Here is a 25,955-nt window from a genome sequence, read left to right as displayed (position 1 = left end):
TGAGACGGAGTACAGGAAGGAGATTGAGAACCTCGTGTCCTGGTGTCAAGACAACAACCTTTCTCTCAATGTCAGCAAGACAATGCAGATAGTGATGGACTTCAGGAAGTGAAGCGGTCCACATACCCCAGTCTGCATTGACGGCGGTGAGTAGAGATTTCCAAGAAGTAAATATCACCAACAGCTTCTCCTGGAACATGCATATTGAAGCAAGCATTTTATCGGGATGTGTCACAACTTGGTTTGGGAACAGCTCCATCCAAGACCGCAAGAAATTGCAGTGAATTGTGGACGCAGCCCAGACCATCACACAAACCGACCTCCCTTCTATTGATTCCATTTATACCTCAAAACAGCATAATCAAGGATGAATTGCACCCTGGCCACTTCATCCTCTCCCCTAGCCCATCGGGCAAAAGGTATAGAAGTGTGAAAACGCACACCTCCAGATTCAGGGACTGTTTCTTCCCAGCTGTTATCAGGCAATTGAATCATCCTACCACAACCGGAGAGCAGTGCTGAACTACTATCTAATTGGTGACCCTTGGACTCTCCTTGATCAGACTTTGCTGGCTTTACCTTGCACACAACGTTATTCCTGTATGTGTATATACACAGTGAATAGTTTAATTGTAATCATATATTGTTTTTCAATTGACCGAATAGCATGCAACAAAAACCTTTCACTATACCTCGGTACACTAACCTAAACCCTTCAGCCCATGCTGACCAAGATGCCTCATGTAAACTAGTCCCACCTGCCATGTTTGGCCCATATGGCTCGAATCCTTTCCCATCCATAGATGTCTGTTCAAATGTATTTTAAATGTTATTATAGTGCCTGCCTCAACTACTTCCTCTGGCAGCTCGTCCTATATACCCAACCCCCTCTGTGAGAAAATATTGCCCATCAGGTTCCTATTAAATCCTTCATCTTTTACTTTAAACCTATATCCTCGGGTTTTTGGTTCTGAGCATATATCTATTCCCCTCATCTATCTATCTTCCATCTATACATAATAAAGCTCTGATCTTGTTATCTTGCGTGCGTGCAAGGTTGCGTGGTCATTCTATTGCGCAAAAATGTTATGCAGTAGCTCTACGATTTTTCGCCAGCCTACTCACCGTTCTCCTGCGCAGCGATTGCATCAAATTTCCTTCCGATCGGAGGTCTAACTCAAACTTTAGCGAGGTTTAAAAATCTTAAAATACACGCATGCTCAGATCGATCTCCTCTCCTGCCGTAAAGCCTAGTCTTTCACCAGAGTCTTTTCTCCTGTCACGGGGTGTTCCGGGCGATCTGGGCGCTACAGCCTGACCTGGGGCAAGCGAGCCAACCTGGTACTGGCTGTAGCGCCCAGGTCACAAAACATGGGGGGGATTGTCCCCCACCTCTTAAAACACCGGGGTGGGGGGGGGGGGGGGGGGGGGAACTAGCCTCCCCACACACACCCACGTTTTCAGCCCATGTCATCGTTAGTAGCAATAAATGAAAAATGTTTTCAATTACCAGAAATCTGAAACAGAACTAGAACGTGCAGGAAAGACTCAGCATTGGGCAGGCTGAAGGGTCCTCAAGGTAAAACGTTAACTGTTTTACTTTCCGAAGTTGCTGCCTGACCTGCTGAATTTTTCATGTTTTTACGAGCACAAACTGGGCGATTCCCATTCGCTGGCATTTGGCCCATAGCCCTCTAAACCCTTCCAGTCTGAAGAGGTCTCGCGCCCGAAACATCGCCCATTTAGGTCTGAAGACGGGTCTCGACCTGAAGCGTCACACATTCCTTATCTCCAGAGATGCTGCCTGTCCCGCTGAGTCACTCCAGCATTTTGTATTTACCTTCCTGTCCAAATGTCTTTTAAAAGTTGTAATTATATCTGCTGTAAAATATTTGTAATGATCTTTCTGAGCCTCCTCCAGCAAGTGTTGCAAACATTCGTAACCACCCTGAACAATTGGAACAGGCCCTTCAGTTCACAATGTCTTTGCCCAAAATGATAGTGTTAAACTAATCTCATCTGCCTTCACATAATCAATATTCCTCCATTCCCTAAATATCCCTTTCTATATTTCTGGATGCTTTCAAGAGAGTGTTGGATAGTTCTTAAAGATAGCGGAGTCAGGGGATTTGGGGGAAAGGCAGAAACGGGGCACTGAGTGTGGCTGGTTCGAAGGGCCGAATAGCCTACTCCTGCACTAATTGTCTATTGACACTGGAGTGTCTGGAGAAAACCCACGTGGTCACAGAGAGAACGTACAAATTCCGTACAAACAGCACTGTTGTCAGGATTGAATCCGAGTCTCTAGTGTTGTAAGGCAGCAACTACCAATGTGCCACTGTGCCAACCACTGAGGCAAGCAGATTCTAATGTCATTACGCAGAAGCTAAAGAGGGTAGATTGGGATCAGTTGTTATTGGGGAAGTCCACAAATGACACATGGGAGTTGTTTAAAGGGCAGCTGATGAAAGTGCAGGATCAGCATGTTCCAGTAAGGAGGAGGGATAAGGACGGCAAGGTAAAGGAACCATGGATGACCAAAGATGTCGTAAACTTGATCAGGAAGAAAATGGAAGCCATATGTCAGGTTTATGGAGGTGGTGTCACACAGAGCTTATGAGGAATATAAAGCAAGAAGTTAATAACTAAAGCAGGGAATTAGAAAGGCTAAAGGGGGCCGTGAAATGTCACTGGCGGGATGGATTAAGAAGATGGGTTTCGACCCGAAACATCATCCATTCCTTCTGTCCAGAGATGCTGCATGTACTAAACACATGGATATTCGTAAGACTTTTGATGAGGTTTCCCGTGGTGGGCTGATCCAGAAAATTAAGATGCATGGGATGATTTGGTCGTGTGGATTCAAAACTGGCTTATTCCTAGAGGACAGAGGGTTGTGGCGTGAGGTAGATATTCTGGCTGGAGGCCTGTGACCAGTGGAGTTCCGCAGGCCTCTGTGCAGACGGTGACGAATGCTGTTAGAAGATACAGCAAGATATAAATCAGCTGCAGAATCAGACAGACAATTTTGCTAACTGATTTATTCTCCTTCCCCTCTGTAAAAGGAAACACATAACGTCTGCTTGATATTACTCGCATGACATGGCTGATATATAGTCGTAAAGTCATACAGCGTGGAAACAGGCTTTTGGGCCCAACTTGCCCATGCCGAACAAGATGGCCAATCTATACTAGTCCCATCTGCATGTGTTTGGCCCACATCCCTCAGAACCTTTTCCTATCCATATACCTGTCCAAATGTCTTTTTAAATGTTGTTATAATACCAGTCTGAAGTACCATCGCTGGCTGCTCATTCCTTTTGCCATCATCCGCTGTGCAAAAAAGCTGCACCTCAGGTTCATATTAAATATTTTACATCTCACCTTAAACCTCTGGTTCTTGATTCCCCGACACAAAAGACTACATTTACCCTATTTATTTCCCTCATGATTTTTTACACCTCTATAAAATCATCTCATCCTCATGCGTTCCCAGGAATAAAGTCCTAGTCTGCTCATCCTCTCCCTATTCCTCAGGCACTTGAGTCTTTGCAACATCCTCTTGAATCTTCTCTGCACCCTTTCCAACTTAACAACATCTTTCCGAAGACATGGTGCTCAGAACTCTTAAGACATGGTACTTCAAATGCGGCCTCTGCAACGTCTTGTACAACTGCAACATAACATCCCAACTTCTATACTCCATACCCTGACTGATGAACACTAATGTGCCGAAAGCCTTCTTGACCACCCTATCTACCTGTGACGCCACTTTTAAGAAACTATGTACCTGCACTCCTGGATCCCTCTGCTGCACAACACAGCCCAGAGCCTTGCCATTTACTGTGAAGATCCTGCCCTGGTTTGACTTCCCACTATGCAACCTCGTACTTATCTGCATTAAACTCCATCAATCATTCCTCAGCCTACTTGCCCAACTGATCAAGATACTGATGTAATTTCTGATAACTGTCTTCAAAACCTCCCACTTTAATGTCATTTGCATTGTCATTTACCAAACATTCGTTGTACATTCTCATCTAAATCATTGATATAAATTACAAACAGCAATGGGCTCAGCACCGACCCCTGAGTCACACTACTAATTACGGGCCTCCAGTCCGATAAACAACCTTCCACCTTCACCCTCTGCTTCCTTCCATGAAGCCAATTTTCCATTCAAACAGCTGGCTCTCCCTGGATCCCATGCAATCTAATCTTCCAGAGCAGGCTACCATGCAGAACCTTATCACATGCCTCGCTGAAGTTCATATAGACAATGCCTACCGCTTTGCCCTCATCACCATTTTTGGTTACGTGGAGTTTTTATTGGCAACCTTATAAATATCCAGAGTCATGTGAATGTGTTACACAGTATTATTACCCAAAAAGGCCTCCTGAGGCTAAGGTCACCAGATAGTTTCAATGATTTGCAGCTGAGAAGCAAATTCAAATCTTTAAAGCAGTTGCGTTTACCAACAACAGCTTTCAGCAGTAATATCCGTTACTGCATCCTACTACTTTCACCCTCTTATTTTAAAATGGAAATATTTGTTACTACATTAGCAAAATGTTGGTTGTGACTGATAAGTATCACAAGTTTTCCACCAATCATAAAATCGTCAGGCAAACAGTACAATACAGTCCATTGTGCTCACGCTAGCCAAATAGGAACTATTTAAACTTATCTTCCAGATCACGATCACTGGCCCCTAAGGCCATGACGCAAATACTTTATGTTTCCATCATCCTTCCATGGAGCAAGTTCCAGGCTCACACCACTTTTCCATCTAACAATTTCTTGTAATTAACTTAAATTCATATTTCCTAGTTAAGGATCTACTTCTTCAGGAAATGGGTATCTTTCACTCACCCTCTCTGGGCCTTCAATACAGTTGAAGTACCGTCTAGTGTTTTGTACAGTTCATCGTGCTCTTACATATTATGCTCCTAACATTTAAGACAAGATGCCAATAGACAATAGGTGCAGGAGTAGGCCATTCGGCCCTTCGAGCCAGCACCGCCATTGAATGTGATCATGGCTGATCATCCCCAATCAGTACCCCGTTCCTGCCTTCTCCCCATATCCCCTGACCGCTATTTTTAAGAGCTCTATCTAGCTCTCTCTTGAAAGCATCCAGAGAACCTGCCTCCACTGCCCTCTGAGGCAGAGAATTCCACAGACTCACCACACTCTGTGAGAAAAAGTTTCCTCGTCTCCGTTCTAAATGGCTTACTCCATCTTAAATACTTTAGAACCCTGGACTATCTTCAAAAATTTGTAGGCATGCTCTTAAAAAATCGTGTTTTTCCTCTCCATGTCTCTGCACTATATTGCACATTTCTTTGCCTTATTTATCGTCTTAAATGCATTCCCTCTTACCGAATGAATTCCATTTGGTGCACTTTTCAAAGATTACTTTAATAACATTGTCAATAAAATAACATTCATGGTCGCAGAGATGGGGTCAAATATGACATTAATTCTTATTGTCCTTCGAATTCCTATTTCCTACCTTCATATATTCTTTGACCTTCGACCACTGTTGAAAGGAATTGACTTGGTGCCATCTTCCAACCTTCCTCTTCTTCCTGCGTTAAAAAAGAATGTTTTTATTAGTTTTGAAAGTCAAATATTTTATATAAACATGCATTGTCTATTTTACTTTATAAATTTCATTTCTAGAAATTCCAACTTATCAAGAAAACAACATTTTAAATTTGAGGTTAAGATCCTTATCAAGTCAGCAACCTTGGGGTCTGCCAAATGGAATACATACCCAATGTGCTGGCTGGTTTGAGCCTCATGACAAAGAGAGCCAACGTTTTTTGGAAAGTTCCATGCAGATAATAAATACCAGCTAAGATTTATTAGTTCAGTTTAGTTTAGTTTATAGAGATACAGAGTGGAAACAGGCCCTTCGGCCCACCGATTCCACGCTGACTAGCAATCCCCGCACACTAACACTATCCTACACACACTAGGGACAATTTACAATTTTACCAAGCCAATTAACCTACAAACCTGTATATATTGTTGGAGTGTGGGAGGAAACCGGAGATACGGAAAAAAACCTACACAGGTCATGGGGAGAACATACAAACTCGGAACAGACAGCACTCGTAGTCAGGATTGAACCCGGATCTCTGGCGCAGTTAGGCAGTAACTACCACTGTACCACTGTGCCTCCGTTAAGATTTACTTAAAATACCAAGTTTAAGAAAAAAATTATTCACTTGCACTTTCCTCTCAGTAAATGGATTTAACCACAGAAAAAAATAATGAAATTGGATATAAATGTGCTTGAAATAAATGGTGGTGTGGTTTACAGAAAACAACATGTATTGAAACAGGATTCACGCAGTTCCAATGGAACATCACTCTTGTTAGTGCCAGCACTCTATGTGTACCAAACAGAAGGGAACAAGTGTAAGGCGGGGAGACTCTAATCCTTTCCTATCCATGTACCTGTCCAAATATCGTTTAAATGTTGTTATAATATCCACCTCAACTACTTAATCTGGCAGCTCGTTCCATCAACATGGCAACAGCCTTGTACATTTTCTCTACAGCCTATCCAGCATTCTTCCCATAGCAGGATGAACAAAACTCAACACAATACTCCAAATGCAACTTCAGCAACTGGAACATAACATCCCAACTTCCCACTCAAAGCCCTGACTGATGAAGGCCAATGTCCCGAAAGCTATCTTGATCAGCCTATCTACCTGTGACGCCACTTTCAAGGAGGGACCTGCATCCCCCTGCTCTACAAAAATCCCCCAGAGCCCGGCCATGCACAGTGAAGGTCCTGCCCTGGTTTGATTTCCCAAAATGATGCATGCAACATCTATCTGCTGAGAAGACATCCTTGCAGAGCACCAGTGTTGAGGGGTATCAGAGAGGATGTCATCTCTCCTATCCTCACTGATTGGGGTCTGTTGGTCAGGAAGTCGAGGATCCAGTTGCAGAGATGAATGCTGACCTCCAAGTCCCGCGGGTTTGATGATAAGATTGGATGGTACAATGCTGTTAAAGGCATCGCTGTAGTCTATGAATACAGTCTGACGTAGGTGTCTCCCTTATCCAGGTGTTCCAGGGATGAGTGTAGGGCCAGAGAGGTGGCATCTACCGTGGACCTGTTGTGGTGGTAGGCGAACTGCAGTATTGAATTGAATTGAATTGAATTGAATACCTTTATTGTCATTCAGACCTTACGGTCTGAACGAAATTTCGTGCCTGCAGTCATACATACAATCATACAATAATAAACAACACTGAACACAAATTAACATCCACCACAGTGAGTCCTCCAAGCACCTCCTCACTGTGGTGGAGGCAAAAATCTTAGGGTTACTGTCTCTTCCCTCCTCTTCTCCCTCTGCGCTGAGGCAATACCCCACCGGGCGATGGTACAAACAGTCCCGCGGCTCACCGAACCCCGCAAACGGGCCGGCTCAAACACCGTGGCCTGGGGTGGTCGAAGCTGCCGCCCTCCAGTCCAGCGGACGCAGCCACTGGCCCGCGGCTGAACCCAGGACTCAGGTCACAGCCGCCAGAACGCCGTCCCAGCCACCGGAGCACCGTTCCAGCCCCGAGCCGGATCGCCCTCACGTGAGTGCCGTTCCTCCCTCCAGCTGGGCCGCTCCGACGGGAGTGCCGTTCCACCCTCGAGCTGAGCCGCTCCGACGGGAGTGCCGTTCCACCCTCGGGCTGGGCCACTCCGACGGGAGTGCCGCTCCTCCCTTGAGCTGGGCCACTCCGACGGGAGTGCCGTTCCACCTCGGGCTGGGCTGCTCCTACGGGAGCGTCACAGCCCCTCATGAGAGAGTCTCAGCCCCTCGTCAGGCCGCCCTCACGGGAGCGAGCCCAGGGCGAGTCCTGACAGGCTCTGCCTCCGGAGCCTCGAGGTCGCCAGCTCCGCCATTAGGCCACAGCGCAGACGGAGGCAGAGAAGGGGGATACGACAAAAAGTCGTATTCCCCCGAAGGGAGAGACAGCAAGCCCCGTTTCAACCCCCCCCCCACATAAACACAGCTTAAAAACCAAAAACGTAACTACACAAAACGAAAAAAAACAACACAAAAAAGTAAAGACAAACGGACTGCAGGCGAGCCGCAGCCGTTCCCAGCGCCGCCACATCCGGACTACTCTAGCACTTTGTGTTCTAACTGGATACAGAATTGGCTACATGATAGGAAACAGAGGGACAAGCTGGAAGGTTGTTTTATTACAAGAGGCTTATGACTGGATGTGTGCCACAGCAGTTGGTGCAGGGCCTATTGCTGTTTGCCATCCATATCGGATTTAATTAAATTGTGCAACACACGGTTAGTAAATTTGCAGATGACACTGTGGCGTTGCAACTTTCACCTTGGACGTGGGGGGTCGAGAGGAGATCATCTCTGTCGCCCGGCTCAAACCAGCTCACCTGGACATCAACCAGGGTGGTGGTGACGTAGCCTCGGCGTAGGGGCCCGCTGGCCGATCCGGAGGCATCTGCTGTGCCTGTTTCCCCCGCTCCGGTTACTTCTGTTCCTCCCACCCTGTTACGGTCCCCTGGCTTTGTTCCGCCAGCCTCCTCTGTTACACCCGCCCCGTCTCCATTTATCACACGTTCCGGTCGCCATGTCCGGCCCCCTGCTCGGTTCCGTACCTCGGGTTCTGGGGGGGGGGGGGGGGTCCTGTAGCGACACCTGGTGGTGGCTCTGTGTAATCGAACCCTCGTGATTGGCTGGAGAAGTCACATGAACGCGGGTGTTTTATAAGAGTTTTTTTTTTTTTGCTGTAACGGGTCATTCTAGTGTCACACGTGTAGTACCAACATCGTTGTATTTGGCTGTCTTTAGCGACTCGGGTAACTTATTTATTTTCATTCCCGAAATAAAGAATTTTTACATACCCACCTGTCCCTTGCCTCCTTCTTTTTCCTGACCAGAGCCTCAATATCTCATGTCATCCAAGTTTCTTTACTCCCAGCGACCTTGCCCTTCACTCTTAACAGGAACATGCAGGCCCTCAACTCTTGCCATCAGACTTTTAAAAGCATCCCACTTTCCGAACGTTCCTGTTCCCAAGAACAACATAATCTAATCAACTTGAGCAACTTCTTGTTAAATACCTTGAAAATTGGCCTTGCTACAATTCAGACTGTTAACTTGTGGGCCTGCCCTGTCTTTATCCACTCTACCTGACATTCCGCTTCCATGCTGTGCTTCAGAACCAGACTCAGTACCTCAGACCTGACTGTTGTTGCTGCTCACCCTGAAGGGTCATCCTCCTCAACTGTAATGAAAGGGGTGTAAGAAAGAACTGCAGATGCTGGCTTAAATCAAATTTAGACACAAAATGCTGGAGGAACTCATATGGTGAGGCAGCATCTCTGGAGAGAAGGAATGGGTGACATTTCGGGTTGAGACCCTTCTTCAGACTTGAAAGGTCTCAGTATTGAAAGGAGTATGAATGTTTTGTAGGGGAATGGCCACACTGGTCACCGACACTCTCTGAAAGTTCTTTAAGAAGGAACTGCAGATGCTGGAAAATCGAAGGTAGACAAAAATGCTGGAGAATCTCAGCGGGTGAGGAAGCATCCATGGAGCGAAGGAAATAGGCAACGTTTCGGGTCGAAACGTTGCCTATTTCCTTCGCTCCATGGTGCTGCCTCGCCCGCTGTGTTTCTCCCGCTTTTGTCTACCAACACCCTCAGGAAGCTCCCTTTCCTCAAGGTCACCCACCTACACTCTTTCTGCACTTTAGGTGTGATCACGTCTCTGTAACTCCTGTCTCTGAGATTCTCATTCTCCTGGACGATCCAGACATCCAGCCGCATCTCCGGTTCCCTTGGGGGGGTGCACCTGGTCACACTTCCCACAGGTGCAGTCAACAGAGTTACCAGCAGTTTCCCTGACTGCTCACATCCTGCAGCAGGAACATTGCACCTGCCAACTCCACTGAACTAGAACTAAGAGAGATAAAAAGCGCAAAAATCACACCTTGCCTGCTTTATATATCTTACTCAATTAGCCTATTTTGATCGCTCAACCAATACAACAGCTGCCTCATGAAATATCCCGCTGTTGTTCCGACACTGAAATGGACTAGCACAACCAATCCATCTGTTGCCCTTTCGAAACAAGGCCCAAAATGCTGGAGTAACTCAGCGGGTCAGGCAGCATCTCTGGAGAACATGGATAGCTGATGTTTCGGATCATGACACCTCGTCAGACTGATTATGGGGGTTTGGATAAAGCTGGAAGAGAGGAGAGCAGGGCAAAGGCTTTGAAGTAATAGGGAGATACATATGTTGGGAATTTTTGATAGGCTGATGGTTGGACAAAGGCCAGAGATGAAAAGACAGAAGTTGTGAGACTAAAGGATCAAAGAATTGCGAATAGTGAAGCTAGAGGAAGGAATGTAGGTGGAAGGGGTGGAGGAGGGGAGAAAGTCCAGGTGGGGAACAGGGGAGAGAGAGAGAAGAAGTAGGAGGATGGTGGAGGGGGTTGATGATATCTAGAATTGGAGAGTTCAATGTTCATGCCGTTGGGTTGTTAGTTAACCCAAGTGGAATATTAGGTTTTGTTCCTTCAGTTTACTTGTGACCTGACTCTGGTCAGGGGGAGATCCCCCCGCCACGAGTACCATGTAATCCCGTGCTACCTGCTCCATGGTCGGATAGTCGGCGACTACACCATCTCCCCCACCTGGTTGGACTCCCAGCAGGACCAAAAACAAGACCTGTCAAAGGGCGGATGAGCTTCTAGCGAGCCAACAGCCATCCACACTTCAGTAGAAGTTGCGATCACTGTTGTACACAGCATCGTAAGGCACCGTGCCCGTTGATGTTTTCAACGATGTTGATGCCGATGATGCTGACTCTGGCAGTGGAGGAGGACCCTGTACCCCACCTAGATACATTGAATTCTCCAATCATAGGCAACTACAACTCCTCCATCCCTCTTCTTATCCCACTCCCCCTTTCTTTTCCCCCTCTCCCCCGTGCCCCACCTGTACTCGCACCTATTTCTCCCCTCCCCTTTTACCTCAATTTCCGACTCAGCAAGGTCATCAACAATACTGGTGCCACGAAGAGTAAGGTGACATGCCTCAATGACTACTGACTGGTGGCACCAACATCCATGCTTCCCTTCCCAGCTCTCCCACAGCCTACTGTCTCCGCCTCTTCCTTACTTCTTCCACCCCACCCCCCCCCCCACCCCCCCATCAGTCTGAAGGGTCTCGACCCGAAACGTCTCCCATTCCTTCCCTCCATAGATGCTGCCTCACCCGCTGAGTTTCTCCAGCTTTTTGTCTACCTTCCATGCTTTGAGAGGTTGCTTATGATGCCTGTAAACTCCTGCCTTAGTAAAGACCTGGGCTAACTGCAATTAGCTACCACCACAAGAGATGTATAGGAGATGAGACCTTGCTGGCTCTTCAATATGCCCTGGACCATTTCAATATTAAAAACTGTTATTAGGCTGTTGTTCATTGACTTTAACTCAGCATTCAACACCATCATTCCCTCTAAATATATTCTCAAGAGGACACAAGGAACTGCAGATGCTGGAATTTTGAGCAAAATATCAAGGGAATTTAAATATATAATGGTTAGCATGTCCACATCACTTGGCGATCAGAGTGCAAGTGTTCGTCAAAACAGCCAACTAAGTCTGCTAACACTTTAACTCCCCCTCCCATTCACATACTGACATAGAAACATAGAAAATAGGTGCAGGAGTAGGCCATTCGGCCCTTCGAGCCTGCACCGCCATTCAATATGATCATGGCTGATCATCCAACTCAGTATCTGTACCTGCCTTCTCTCCATACCCCCTGATCCCTTTAGCCACAAGGGCCACATCTAACTCCCTCTTAAATATAGCCAATGAACTGGCCTCAACTACCTTCTGTGGCAGAGAATTCCAGAGATTCACCACTCTCTGTGTGAAAAATGTTTTTCTCATCTCGGTCCTAAAAGATTTTCCCCTTATCCTTAAACTGTGACCCCTTGTTCTGGACTTCCCCGACATCGGGAACAATCTTCCTGCATCTAGCCTGTCCAACCGCTTAAGAATTTTGTAAGTTTCTATAAGAACCCCCCTCAATCTTCTAAATTCTAGCGAGTACAAGCCGAGTCTATCCAGTCTTTCTTCATATGAAAGCCCTGACATCCCAGGAATCAGTCTGGTGAACTTTCTCTGTACTCCCTCTATGGCAAGAATGTCTTTCCTCAGATTAGGGGACCAAAACTGTACGCAATACTCCAGGTGTGGTTTCACCAAGACCCTGTACAACTGCAGTAGAACCTCCCTGCTCCTACACTCAAATCCTTTTGCTATGAATGCAAACATACCATTCGCTTCCTTCACTGCCTGCTGCACCTGCATGCCTACTTTCAATGACTGGTGTACCATGACACCCAGGTCTCGTTGCATCTCCCCTTTTCCTAATCGGCCACCATTCAGATAATAATGTCTGTCCTGGGCACAGAATTGATGGCCAGTGTGATATGACGCTGATAAAACAGCACAACTAAGGACATAAAACGAGACAAGATCTAGGGATTTCTATTAAGTTTGATTGCAAATCTAGAATGGGATTACAATATAGTTGATCTCACAGCACTCATATGACAGTACCACATGCAGTTATGTAATCAACAGTCTATTGTACAACAAACAAGGCCTTTATATTTAGTTTAGTATAGTTCATTGTCTCGTGTACCGCAGATGTTGGTTTATACCAATAATGAATTAAAAATGCTTGAGTAACTCAGCGGGCCAGGCTGCATTACACCAATGATAGACACAGAAGGGTCTGGACCTGAAAAGGTCACACGTTCCTTCTCTCCAGGTGCTACCTGTCCCACTGAGCAGTCAAAATGTGCAAGAAAGAACTGCAGATGCTGGTTTAAACCGAAGACAGACACAAAATGCTGGAGTAACTCAGCGGGACAGGCAGCATCTCTGGACAGAAGGAATGGATGACATTTCGGATCGAGACCCTTCTTCAGTCTATCCACTGATCAGTCAAACGGGATGTTTAGATGGGGCATCTTACTCCAGGATTTTGTGTCAATTCTCATGCTTTAATGGCCTAAAATTAAAGTGCAAGCTTTTCTCTTTAAACATTGAGCGTCTTCTTTTCGCCCCATGCAAGTTTAATTTAGTTTAGCGATACAGCGTGGAAACAGGCCTTTTGGTTTAGTCTACCAAATCCGTACCCCCGCACTAACACTACCCTCCACACTAGGGATATTTAAAAAAAAAAAATTTCACTAGGGATCATTTTTTTATTTGTTTTCCATACCAAGGTGGAGGCTACTTTTTGTAATGACCGGGCCATCTAAGCTAATAATCAGTTCAAAGATCGGCCTTCAGAACTGGGAAAGGTTAAAGATTAACAGATTAGAAGATGAAGAGAAAGGGGAAAAGAGAGGATTGAACAATATATGTATGTTTTATTGGAGAGTGGAAATAGCAGAGGTTAAATAATAAAAGGATCAAAGGGTTCATGGTTGTAGATGGTGTCTGTGAGAACAAAACGGTTGAGTGGCAAATAATGTCTGCACTGAACTACATCTGTCCTCATAAGGAAAATAATTCAACAACCCAAGGTTGCTGGCAAAGATTAGAAAGTCTACATTTCGCAACGTTCTGGAATTGCATGCAAAAAATAGACTTTGCCCACAACCAGCTGCATACTTGCGTGGGATACATGATTTATCTCCTCAAAATAAGCATGAAATAATCAAATTCCTGAAACTTTCACTCGCAGGAAAGATTCCTTGCTAGAACTGAGTTTTATCTAAAATAATTATAAAGAATTTTCACATTCATCTCTAATTTTGATAGTTTGGCGATATTTAGTTTGGTTCAAGGATGCTAATTGCCCGAAACATTCTATCCCGGTTCTCGCATCCTCCTAAAATATAGTACATATTTCCATTAATTTGTGAAAAATGAGTGCATAGCACTGTGAATGTATGCCTTCATATCTATGGTAGCCAACAAAAAATGCCATATTGTTTAGCTTTATTGGCACATTGAGCCATAACATTCACCCAGTTATGTGGAGAATTTGCCCCTTATAGCACAAGGCACAATTTAAATGATTAATACTTTATTGTCACTTATGACAAGTCACAGTGAAATTCTTTGTTTTGCAATAGACAATAGACAATAGGTGCAAGAGTAGGCCATTCGGCCCCGGCCCATGTGATCATGGCTGATCATTCCCAATCAGTACCCCGTTCCTGCCTTCTCCCCATATCCCCTGACTCCGCTATTTTTAAGAGCCCTATCTAGCTCTCTTGAAAGCATCCAGAGAACCTGCCTCCACCGCCTTCTGAGGCAGAGAATTCCACAGACTCACAACTGTCAGTTTCCTCGTCTCTGTTCTAAATGGTTTAACCCTTATTCTTAAACTGTGGCCCCTCGTTCTGGACTCCCCCAACATCGGGAACATGTTTCCTGCCTCTAGCGTGTCCAAACCCTTAACAATCTTATATGTTTCAATGAGATCGCCTCTCATCCTTCTAAACTCCAGAGTATACAAGCCCAGCTTCTCCATTCTCTCAGCATATGACAGTCCTGCCATCCCAGGAATTAATCTTGTAAACCTACGCTGCACTCCCTCAATAGCAAGAATGTCCTACCTCAAAACAAGGTATGCAAAGAACCCCCCACCAACCCACCACCCACCCAATGGCAGGTCCTCAAAATGCTCCTACCTTGGGAATATAAACCTCCTTTTCTCCTTCCAGAAAAAGCCACATCAGTGGACCATTCCCATTGCTCCAGTAGCCTTGCTGCAATTGTAAGCCAGCCAACTCACCAGGCAAATTTCTTGTATGTGAATACTTGGCCAATAAACTTATTAATTCATTCATTTCAAGGAAATGAAGTCAATGCCTGATCGAGATCCAGAGCTCGTGACATAATTTGAAGCTTCTCCACAGAAACAAAACAGCTTCCACCGGCCACACGCCACCCACCACATAGCACTCCATGGGATTGCCAGGGCAGAAAAAACTAAATGGATAGGAATGCTAGTTGACAATTGTAGTGTTTAGTTTATATATTTAATCACATGAAAATATTATGATTTCAACAGCACCTATAAGGTATCCACAGAGGTCAGTTCATGCCTTTGGCCCATGTCCCCCAAAATCTTTCCTACTCATGTTCCCATTTAAATGCCTTTTGGACATTGTCGCTCTATCCGTCTGATGCTTTCTTTTAGACTTTGGATATACAGCATCGAAGTAGGCCGTTCGGCCGACCGAGTCCATGCTGACCAGTACACTAACACGGCCCTGCACACTAGGAACACTTTGTACAATTTTCCAAAGCCAATTAACCTACAAACCTGTACGTCTTTAGAGTGTGGGTGGAAACCGGTGGGCAGCGCGACTCTTGTCAGCAGCGGCCTCTGCAGTCCGTCTGTGTTTTTTTATTTTTTGTCTTGTTTTTATGTAGTTTTTGTTATTTTTTTTGTTGGGGTATGTGTGTGGGGGGGTGGGGTAACTTTAAAATCTTTCCCTGCACGGGAGACCCGACCTTTTCTTTGTCGGGTCTCCGTTGTCGTTGGGGCTGCAACGTGGAGCGGCCTCCAACAGGAATGACCTGGGGCTCCAGTTGTGGAGCTGCCGACTACTCACCTCACCGTCGCGGAGCTGGCCGAGTCCGGAGCAGGTGGAGCGGTGGTGGAGCGCTGCTGCCACCCGACCCCCGGAGTTTCGGAGGCTGCAACTGCGGGTCTGGCGGACGGCGGCACCGGGAGCCCGCGGGTCCCTGCTGGGAGACCGCTTTTCGGGGCTTCCGCAACGGCGACTTCTCCCGCCCGAGTTGCGGGGTTGAAGAGCACCTGGAGCGGGGCCTTACAGCACCGCCCCGCGCGGCTTGGAATGCCGCGGGACTTTGCGAGCGCACGCCGGGGGTTCTAACAACAAGACCCGGTGCGCGACCTTGCATCACCCGGCGTGGCTTTAATGGCCGCGGGACAATCGCCATCGCCAGCCGGGGGCTTTGACTTTGACTCTGACATCGGGGGGGGGGGGGGGGGGGGGGGAGTGCAGTGGGGAGATACGTTTTTTTTGCCTTCCATCACAGCGATGTGATGGATGTTTGTGTAAATTGTGTTGTGTCTCGGGTCTTTTTGTTTTGTAATGTATGGCTGCAGAAACGTCATTTCACTAATAGCAGAGTTTGTCCGCCTTAACCATCAGGGTTCTTGCATTAAAATAAATATAGTTCAGTTCATAGCACGTTGCACATCACCAACCCTGCTTCTGCCTATCCTGTCTACTGAACTGTGGTCTCGACCCGAAACGTCACCCATTCCTTCTCTCCAGAGATGCTGCCTGTCCCGCTGAGTTACTCCAGCTTTTTTTTTTTAATCTATCTTCGGTTTAAAGCAGGATCTGCAGTTCCATCCCACACATTTTAAAGTGGCGGCGCCTAACGGCTGCGGCTTGACTACAGTCGTCTGTCTTTTTTTTATTTTTGTCTTGTTAAATGTATGTCTTTGAGTTAGTTTTTATTATTTTTTTAGCTGTGTATATGTGGGGGGAGGTGGGGGGGCTGTGGGGGAAACCGTTTAAATCTCTTCCCTGTGCGGGGACCCGACTATTCCCTGTCGGGTCTCGGATGTCGTTGGGCCTAACATCGTGGAGCCGGCAGGGACCTCAGGCCGGGACTAACCTGAGGGCTCCAGTTGCAGAGCCTGCGGAACTGACATCACGGAGCTGGCCAACTTCGGAGCGGGAAGAGCTGTGGTGGCATGCGGCTGCAACCCGACTTTGGAGTTCGGAGGCACCGGCCGCAGACCCGGTGGACGGGAACATCGGGAGCTCGCAGGTCCCTGGTGGGAGACCGCTTTTCCGAGCTCCGCAACGGCGACTTCTCCCGCTGGAATCGCGGGTTTAAGGACATGGAGCCGGGGCCTAACATCGCCCGGCGTGGCTTAAACGGCCTCAGGACTTACCATCGCCCGCCGGGGGCTTTAACATCGGAGCCCCAGTTCGCCTCGACACTGCAGTTGGACTGCTGGACCGCGGGAGAAGGAACAAAGGGAAGAGAAAAGACTTTGCCTTCCATCACAGTGAGGAGATGTTGGAGACTCACTGTGATGGATGTTTATGTAAACTGTGTTAAGTGTGGGTCTTGGATTGTTTTGTAATGTAAAAAACTGTAGAAATGACATTTCGTTCAAACCTAGGTTTGAATGACAATAAACAGCATTCTATTCTATTCTATTCTATTCTATTCTATCTTGCTTGCTTTGACTTCTCTCTTGGTCTAAACTTTCTCATCAGTGAGGTGAACTGCAGATATAAATTCACCGCCATATCTCCCATATCTGGGAAGAGAAGGATATGCCAGCTGACATCAGAGACATGGTCATCTAGAAGAGAGAACATAAATCCATATTCCATGCTCATCAGAGATTATTTGGGTGCCTGAGGAAAGTCACTACTTCCCAAAAGAAAGATGCCGATATCAACTGAGGATAGTGTACATACATAAAATGTGATATTTAATCAAAACACAGTGACACAGCTCTGATCATGTCCCCCCTGCTGTTTCATGATTTTCTCAATGTTTCCTCCATACCTTTGGAACAGTGATTTTTGTGTCTATGCAAAAAAGTGTTCTGTTATGTGTTCCAAAATCCCTGACTCTTGGAGCCACACGAGACTGCAGATGCTGGAATATACCCGCTCCCGATACAGGAGCTGATCGCCCCGATGCGGAGGGCCCAAACGCTGCCGGCTACGGGAGTCAAGATAGTCCCGTCAACAGAGGGCTCGAGGCCCCCGACCGCGGGAGAGCATAGAAGGGAAGAGATTTGAACTTTTTTTCACCTTCCATCACAGTGCGGAATGTGGAGGAGTCACTGTGGTGGATGTTAATGTTAAAATGTATTGTGTGTGTGTTCCTTTGCTTTTCATTTGCATGACTGACTTGGCAAATGAAATTCCTTGTATGTTGCAAAACATACTTGGGTAATAAAGTATGATTGTGATTGTGATTGTGATTGTGGAGCAACCAGCAATCAGCTGGAGGAATTCTGCAGATCGAGCAGCATCTCTACATGGAAAGGAATAGTCAGTTTTGGGCTGGGGCATGGGGTTTAAAAGTCAGGTTCGTGGAATTTTAGTTAATTTGGAGCATTTTGTGCAGTTCTGATGCATTTTCAAAGTTCTGAATCCTCTGCCAGAACGGGAACAGGGTGAAGAAAGAATGACCTGGGTGGAAAAAGACTTGCACCCGCCTCAGGAACAGCTTCTTCCCCTCTATTATCAGGCTTCTGAACAGTCCTTCCATAAGCTAGGGTACTGTCTGATTCACCTCTACCCCATTGGACTTTGTCTCTGAAGGCGCTGTAAGACCGTGCTAAAGATACTGTATAACATCCTGTCACAAATACCATAACATTAGATATTAAACTGCACTAATCAATCCTGACTGCAAGAGAACAAAATGCAAAAAACAAAAACTGCAACAATACCTCTTTATCTGCTTTTCCTTTCTTCTTCTTCTTCTCCTCCTTTTTGCCCTTAGCACTCTTTTTTTCCTTCTTTTCCGCAGCCTTCTGTTTCTTTTTTTCTTCTTTGGCAGCAAGTTCCTGAAGCACCTGTGGAGAAAGTTAATTTTATTCCTGCACTGATGAACCTCCTCAATCATTTGCAGTATATATTATGGACCTACCAAACATTCAGATCCTGTTGGCCCATATTTGAACTTGGGTATAAAAGTGTTATAACCAATTTGTATTGTAGACAAATCTCCCAGACCGGATCAGATATATCCGAGGACACTGTGGGAAACGAGAGAGGAAATTGCAGAAGCCCTGGCTGACATCTACAATTCGTCATTAAATACAGGCGAGGTGTCGGAAGATTGGAAGGAGGCAAAGGTTGTGCCTCTATTCAAGAAGGGCTGCAGGGATAAGGCTGCGAACTACAAGCCAATGAACTTAATATCGGTTGTCAGAAAGTTCCTGGAGAGTATTCTGAGGGATTGGATCTACATGCATTTAGATGGGCAAGAGTTGATTAGGGATAGTGAGCATGGTTTTCCTTTGCTCCATAGATGCTGCCTCACCCGCTGAGTTTCTCCAGCATTTTTGTCTATCTTCGATTTTCCAGCATCTGCAGTTCCTTCTTAAACAAATGGTTTTGTACATGGTAGGTCATGTCTCACGAATCTGATTGAGTTTTTTGACGAGGTGACCAAAAAGATTGACATGGGCAGAGCAGTAGATGTTGCATGCATGGACGTCCGCAAAGCATTTGACAAGGTGCCACATGGTAGGCTGCTCTGGAAGGTCAGATCGCAAGGATCCAAGGAGAGATAGCTCAATGGATAGAAAATTGGCTTCATGGAAGGAAGCAGAGGGTTATTGTGGAAGATTGCTTCTCAGACTGATGGCCTGTGGATAGTGGTGTGCCTCAGGGTTTGTTTCTGGGCCCATTACTGCTTGTCATCTATATCCATGATTTGGATGAGAACATACATGGCAAGATTGGAAATGATACAAAAGTAGGAGGTTTTGCAGATAGTGAAGATGGTTGTGAAAAATTGCAGCAGGATCTTGATCGATTGGCCAGGTGGGCTGAGGAATGGTTGATGGAATATAATAGAGAAGTGTGAGGTGTTGCATTTGGAAAGTCTAACATGGGCAGGACCTACACAGTGGATGGTAGGGCTCTGGGGAGTGTTGTAGAACAGAGGGATCTAGGAGTACAGGTACATAGGTCCTTGAAGGTGGTGTCAGAGGTGAATGGAGGTGGTCAAAAAGGCTTTTGACACATCGGCCTTCATTAGTCAGAGTATTGAGTATAGAAGTTGCGAGGTCATGGTACAGATATACAAGACGTGGTGAAGCCGCATTTAAAGTATTATGTTCAGTTCTGGATACCATGTTATAGGAAATATGTTGTCAAGTTGGAAAGGGTGCAGGGAAAATTTACAAGGATGTTGTCAGGACTCGAGGTTCTGAGCTCTAGGGAGATGTTGGTCAGAAGAATAAGGGGTGATCTTATAGATGTATAAAATCATGAGAAGAATACATCGGGTACACAGGAGTCTCTTGCCAAGAATAGGGGAATCCATATCGGAGGGCATAGGTTTAAGGTGAAGGGAGAAAGATTGATTAGGAATCTGCTGGGTAACTTATTCATACGAAGGGTGATGGGTGCATGGAACGAGCTACCAGAGGAGATAGTTGAGGCAGGGACTATCACAATATTTAAGAACCAATTATACAGGACATGGATGTGATAGGTTTAGAGGGGTATGGGCCAAACACAGGCAAGTGGGACTAGTGTAAATGGGACATATTGATCGGTGTTAGGCCAAACGGTCTGCTTGCACACTGTATGTCTTTATAATTGGCCTCTGCAAATTGCACCCAGTGCGTTATGAATGGATGAGTAAGTGGGATAACATAGAACTAGAATGAATGAGTGATCATTGGCTAGTGTAGGCTCGATGGGCAGTGGGGCTATTTCCATGCTGTATTTTCAATCAATCAAAATGTTGGCACTGTACAATGGCTGCCTCGCCAACAGTCTGTCTCATCCCTTTCTCTCTTTGTCATTTTTTAGTCTGTAGTTAAATGTTGTTTTAGTGTATGGGGTGAGAGAAACATTTTTTATCTCTTTCCTCAACGGAAATGCAACTTTTTCCTCATCGTATCTCCGTCTGCACTGCGGCCTAACATCGTGGAGCTGGTGGCCTTTTGCTGGGGATCTATCTTGGGAGCACAAACCGCGGGAGCCTGCGGACTTAACTTTGTGGAGTTGACGGTCCCTTTCTCAGGGATCGACCTCGGAAGCTCCAACCGCAGGAGTCTGCAGACTTCAACATCACGGAGCTCGTGGTCCCTGGTTAGGGACTGGCTCCAGGCCGCAGGAGCTTTGATCGCCCCAACGTGGGACCTTCAATCTCCCCGACCGCGGGAGAAAAAGGAGAAAAGAAGATAAGACTTTATTGCCTTCCATCACAGTGGGGAAGTGATGAGGGAGAATGATCTTCTTCTTGCATATAGCGTGCACAGCCTAAAGTTGAAGGACAACTTGTCCTATTTGATTGTATACGCCGGATTGATTGCATTCGTCGAAACAGGGCGGGCCACGTGATGGTTGCAATCTTCCACCCCAAGGGAGATTGATGAAGGCAGGGCAGTGGGTATATATATATATATATGGATTAAGTAAGGCTTTTGATAAAGTCCCTCAAGGCAGGCTGATCAACAAAATTACGGTGTACAGAATTCAAATAAGATTGGCTTATTCAGGGAAGACAGAAGGCTACGGTGGAAGGAAGATATTCTGGCTGGAGGTCTGGAGGTTGAAGTTCCACAAAGATCTGTGCTGGGACCTCTGCTGTTTGTGTTTGGGCGCATGTTGGGGTGACAAGTTGAGCCGGAGGGCCCGTTTCCACTATGACTCATGGTCAGTCAGGCGCTGCAGCTGGGGACACTGCAATTCTCCCTGATCTCTACATTGTACAGGACGATCACACCATTGCTATCAGAAATAATTAAATTCACACTGGTAGACAAAAAGCTGAAGAAACTAAGTGGGTGAGGCAGCATCTATGGAGCGAGGGAATAGGCGACATTTTCCTTCGCTACATACATGCTGCCTCACCCGCTAAGTTTCTCCAGCTTTTTTATCTACCGTCGATTTTTCCAGCATATGCAGTTCTTTCTTAAACATATCCACACTGGTGTGCTTCTACTGGTTAAAAAAAAGTACAGCTAGCATCATTAGGAAGTGCAGGCAACTCTGCTATAAATGTATTTCATAATGCTAATTGGATAAAGCATGGCTGACAAATTAGAAAAATTACGTTTTATTATGCGTGCAAAATTGATTATGCACAAATTCAATCAGGAACTTGGGGAACCAGCTACTTTGGAAAATGACAAGCAGAAAAAAGCTGACTTGGTTAAAAAGAATTCTTGGGGAAAAATACTCTTCCCACAGACAGCATTGACACATCTGCTAGTTTCATCGCCTGTGGTCGTTGAAATAAAGAAGCATTTGCTTCTTCTGTCAATTATATAATGATGCTCTATCAAACAACACAGCCTTTAGTGTTTTCAGCTTGCAATAACAAAAATCAATGTGTAGCTATTAAAGACTCTTTAATATTTGCAAATCTAGTGGGAAAATAACCTTGTTGTTGAGTCTGAAACGCTAGCTTCTAGTCACGCCTCCTCCCACCGACACAAAGCTATTTCCTTAATGATGTGAGGTTTCTTAGCAATACAATTATCGTGTTTCATCAGTAATAGAACAAGGAGTTGAGCTAATCGGAATATATAATACTGGAGCCCTGCGTTGCCATTCTAGCTCACTGCACTGACATTGTAGCATGGTTTTGTGCGGGGAAGATCTGTCAAATTTGTTTGACTTTTTTGAAGTCGCAGCCAAAAAAGGTTAATCGTTCGAGTGTAGTAGTAACGGCTGCAAAAGCAGTGGTATGCTCCTCCTGCAGAATATGAGAAATAAAAAGAACTCCTAGTGTGTCTAACATGGCCAGGACCTACATAACAAATGGCATGGCTCTGTGAAGTGCTGTAGAGCAGTGTGCTCTCAGAGTGTGAGTGCATAGTTCTTTGAAAGTGCCGTTACAGGTGGATAGGGTGGTCAAGAAGGCTTTTGGTACATTGGACTTCATCGGTATAGAAGTTGGGAGGTCATGTTGCAGTTATATAAGACTTTGGAGGGGCCACATTTAGTATTGTGTTCAGTTTTTGTCACCATGTTATAGGAAAGATGGCATCAAGCTTGAAAGAGTGCAGAGATTTACCAGGATGTTACCAGCACTTGAGGGCCTGAGCTATGTGGAGCGTTTGAGCAGGCTAGGACTTTATTCCTTGGCACGCAGGAGGATAATGGATGATCTTATAGGGGTGCACAATATTATGAGAGGAATAGATCAGGTAAAAGCACAGTCTTTTGCCCGGAGTAGTGGAATAGAGAACAAGAGGTCATAGGTTTAGGATTTGGGGAGTGCATGGAAGATTTAATGGGAATCGGAGTGGTAACTTATTTTTTGACACAAAGGATGGTGGGTGCATGAAACAAGCTATTGGAGGAGGTAGTTGAGGTAGGTGCTATCACAATCAAGAACCATTACTATCAAGAACCATTTAGACAGGTACATGGATAGGATAGGTCTTGAAGGATAGGGGCAAAAGCAGGCAGGTGGGAATAATGTAGATAGAGCATGCTGGTTGGCGTGGGCAAGTTGGGCCGAAGGACCCGTTTCCACACTGTTTGACTAGTGTAGATTGGGCGTCTTTGTTGGCATGGGAAGGTTTACCCATTGAGTAACAATGACACTACATGAGAGAGGGCAGAACTTGACCTACCCTGGGGAAATTGGGAAATGCAAGTGACTGAATTGTAGGTAGGTGAGCATTTTGGGACCTCAGAAATCGGTGCTGGCCCCATTGCTATTTGTGGCATATCAACAATTTGGATAAGAATGTACAAGGTATGATTAGTAAGTTAGTAGATGATGCTAAAGTAAATGGTATCATACACAGTGAAGATAGTTATCAAATATCACAGCAGGAATTTAATCAGCTGGGCGTGGGCTGAGGAATGGCTGATGGAGTTTAATGTGGATAAGTGCGAGGTGTTGTATTTTGGGAAGTCAAACCACGGCAGGATCTTCACAATGGTACGACCCGGGGGAGTGTTGTAGAGCTGTAGACTCTAGGTGTAGAGCTACACATACCCAGAAAGTGGTGTCACAAGTTGATAGTGTGGTAAAGGTGGCTTTTGGTACGTTAGCCTTCATCCGCCAGGATATTGAGTAGAGAAGTTGGTACGTTATATTACAGTGCTGTACGAGTGGCCTATTGGTATGGCCGATTGTGCAGTACCGTGTTCAGTTTTGGTCAGTTTACTACAAGAATGTAATTGTGCTGGAAAAAGAGCAGTGAAGATTTACTAGGATGTTGCCAGAACTCAAGGTTCCTGAGCTGTTGACAGGCTTGGACAATCTGCAGTTTCTTGCCTTTTTAGTGCCTGGGATGGACTAGGATAAAAATCACTTAAGGGCCTGTCCACTTAGGCTATTTTTTAGGCGACTGCCGGCGACTAGACAGTCGCCACATGGTGGCCGGGGTGTCGCCTATATGGTCATGAGTTGTCTCCTCAGTCGCCCAAAGACTCGTAGTGTTTTTCTGGTTGCCGCTGGATTTTGAAATATTCAAAACTTTTCTGCGACAGTCGTCGACAGTCGGCGACCTTGGGCTTATCGTAGCTTGTCTTTTGCTGACGTAGGTGTTGTCATAGGATATCGCCAGGTTGTCATCAACAGGTCAAGTAGCGACTTTGGAAAAACACGTGATCAGGGAAAAATAAAGTGCATGGACTTCCTGAATTTTTTGTTGGAGTCCTTCAGCATTGTAAAATGGCTCCATGGAGAAGGAAGGGGCAGCCCAGTGGCAAGGCCTAAGCCCCAACCCTATCCCCATCCACCAGGCAGGTGGAGACTGAAGAGACCTCTTCTTGGGCTTCTTCTTCACCATTCTTCTTGTCCTTCTGTCTTGCAGATCTTTCAGCAAGAAGGCTGCTGCAAGCAGCAGGGCTTCTTCTACTTCTAATAAGAGCAATGCCTTCTGAAGTTGCTCCATGGTAGTCATGATGCAGAATGCACCCTACAACCAGTTTTATAGGACAACTGGGTGATTCCATTGTTTTAGAAGCCAAAATGACGTCACATGTCATCAGTTGTCGTCGACAGGGTCGTAGCTTGTCGTAGCTTGCACGTAGGTGTGGTCGTAGGTGGTCGTCCTAAGTTGCGACGATTGGGTCGCCGGTTGTCAGTAGCTTACCGTAGCTTGACATTGACTAGGTGGTAGGTCGTTGTAGCTTGTCGTAGACATTGTCGTAGACGTTGGCGTGGGGAGGGTCCAGTCGCCGGTTTTTCGGCGACCTGCTACGACTATGACAGTCGCCGGCAGTCGCCAGAAAAATCGCCTAAGTGGGACAGGCCCTTTAGTCCTTCAAGGACTTTTCAGGTTCTTCACCTAACTGAACATCGGATTTCTCTCCTGGAATAGATCTTCAGTCTTCACCTAATATAGTCACAAACTTTCCAACTGTAAAGCACAAGGTTTCATTAATTGCTCATCCAGCCCCAAAGCTGTGATGTCTCATATCCTCACCTAACTATCAATTTATGATAACACAAGAAACTGCAGATGCTGAAATCTTGAGCAAAACAAACCGCTGGAGGAAGTCAATAGGCCCGGCAGAATCTGTGGAGGGAACGGAGCAGGCGATGTTTCGCGTCAGGACCCTTCTTCAGATTACAATTAATGATGTCTGCCCTCATTGTCCATCAATTTATGAGCGATGAACCTCAATCAGCCCTCTAGGGTAGAATGACCTTCACCAAGCCAGGAACGCCAACCTTCTTTCCCACTGCATCAACGTCTCTTACCCTCTTCCATATTAACTGGTTGGTTAATTGGTGGAAGGCTATTAGGCAAAATGGACAATAATGCAGTCCTGCCCCCAAGTTGGGCTTGACTTTTGAATCCCCAGCTTTGCTGTGTCGTCAGTCATTTCCAGCTTCAATTACAACCCATGCATATCTGAAGAAGGATCTCGAACCAAAATGTCACCCATTTCTTCTCTCCAGAGATGCCGCCTGTCCCGCTGAGTTACTCCAGCTTTTTGTGTCTATCTTATGCATATCCCCCAGCTGGTTTGAATTTCAAGGTGCAATATCAGGCCTCCCAGATTGATATCACATTTGTCATACTTGTCTAATTTAACTAAAATATTAAATATTTTTATATTTTCGGGCAGTCACAGTGGCACAGCGGTAGAGTTGCTGCCTTACAGCGAATGCAGTGCTGGAGACCCGGGTTCGATCCCGACTACGGGTGCTGTCTGAACTGAGTTTGTACG

The 25,955-nt window shown here is 45.9% G+C and overlaps 1 protein-coding gene across 2 annotated transcripts in view; it reads right to left on the bottom strand.

Annotated features, from left to right (window-relative positions):
- The window catches only part of iqca1 (IQ motif containing with AAA domain 1), a 136,110-nt gene that overhangs the window by 59,429 nt on the left and 50,726 nt on the right, over positions 1-25,955 (bottom strand). For both annotated transcript variants that reach the window (XM_033023639.1, XM_033023640.1), the window contains exons 8-9: positions 18,515-18,640; positions 5,517-5,592 (exon numbers count right to left, since the gene is read on the bottom strand). In XM_033023639.1, coding sequence (XP_032879530.1) covers positions 5,517-5,592; positions 18,515-18,640 — 202 coding nt within the window. The remainder of the gene's footprint in view (positions 1-5,516; positions 5,593-18,514; positions 18,641-25,955) is intronic.

The sequence above is a fragment of the Amblyraja radiata genome, chromosome 7 (genome assembly GCF_010909765.2).
Source record: "Amblyraja radiata isolate CabotCenter1 chromosome 7, sAmbRad1.1.pri, whole genome shotgun sequence".
NCBI classification, from domain to species: domain Eukaryota; kingdom Metazoa; phylum Chordata; class Chondrichthyes; order Rajiformes; family Rajidae; genus Amblyraja; species Amblyraja radiata.
Note: the sequence above shows the minus strand (reverse complement) of the source record. Positions and strands in the feature narration are given on the sequence as shown.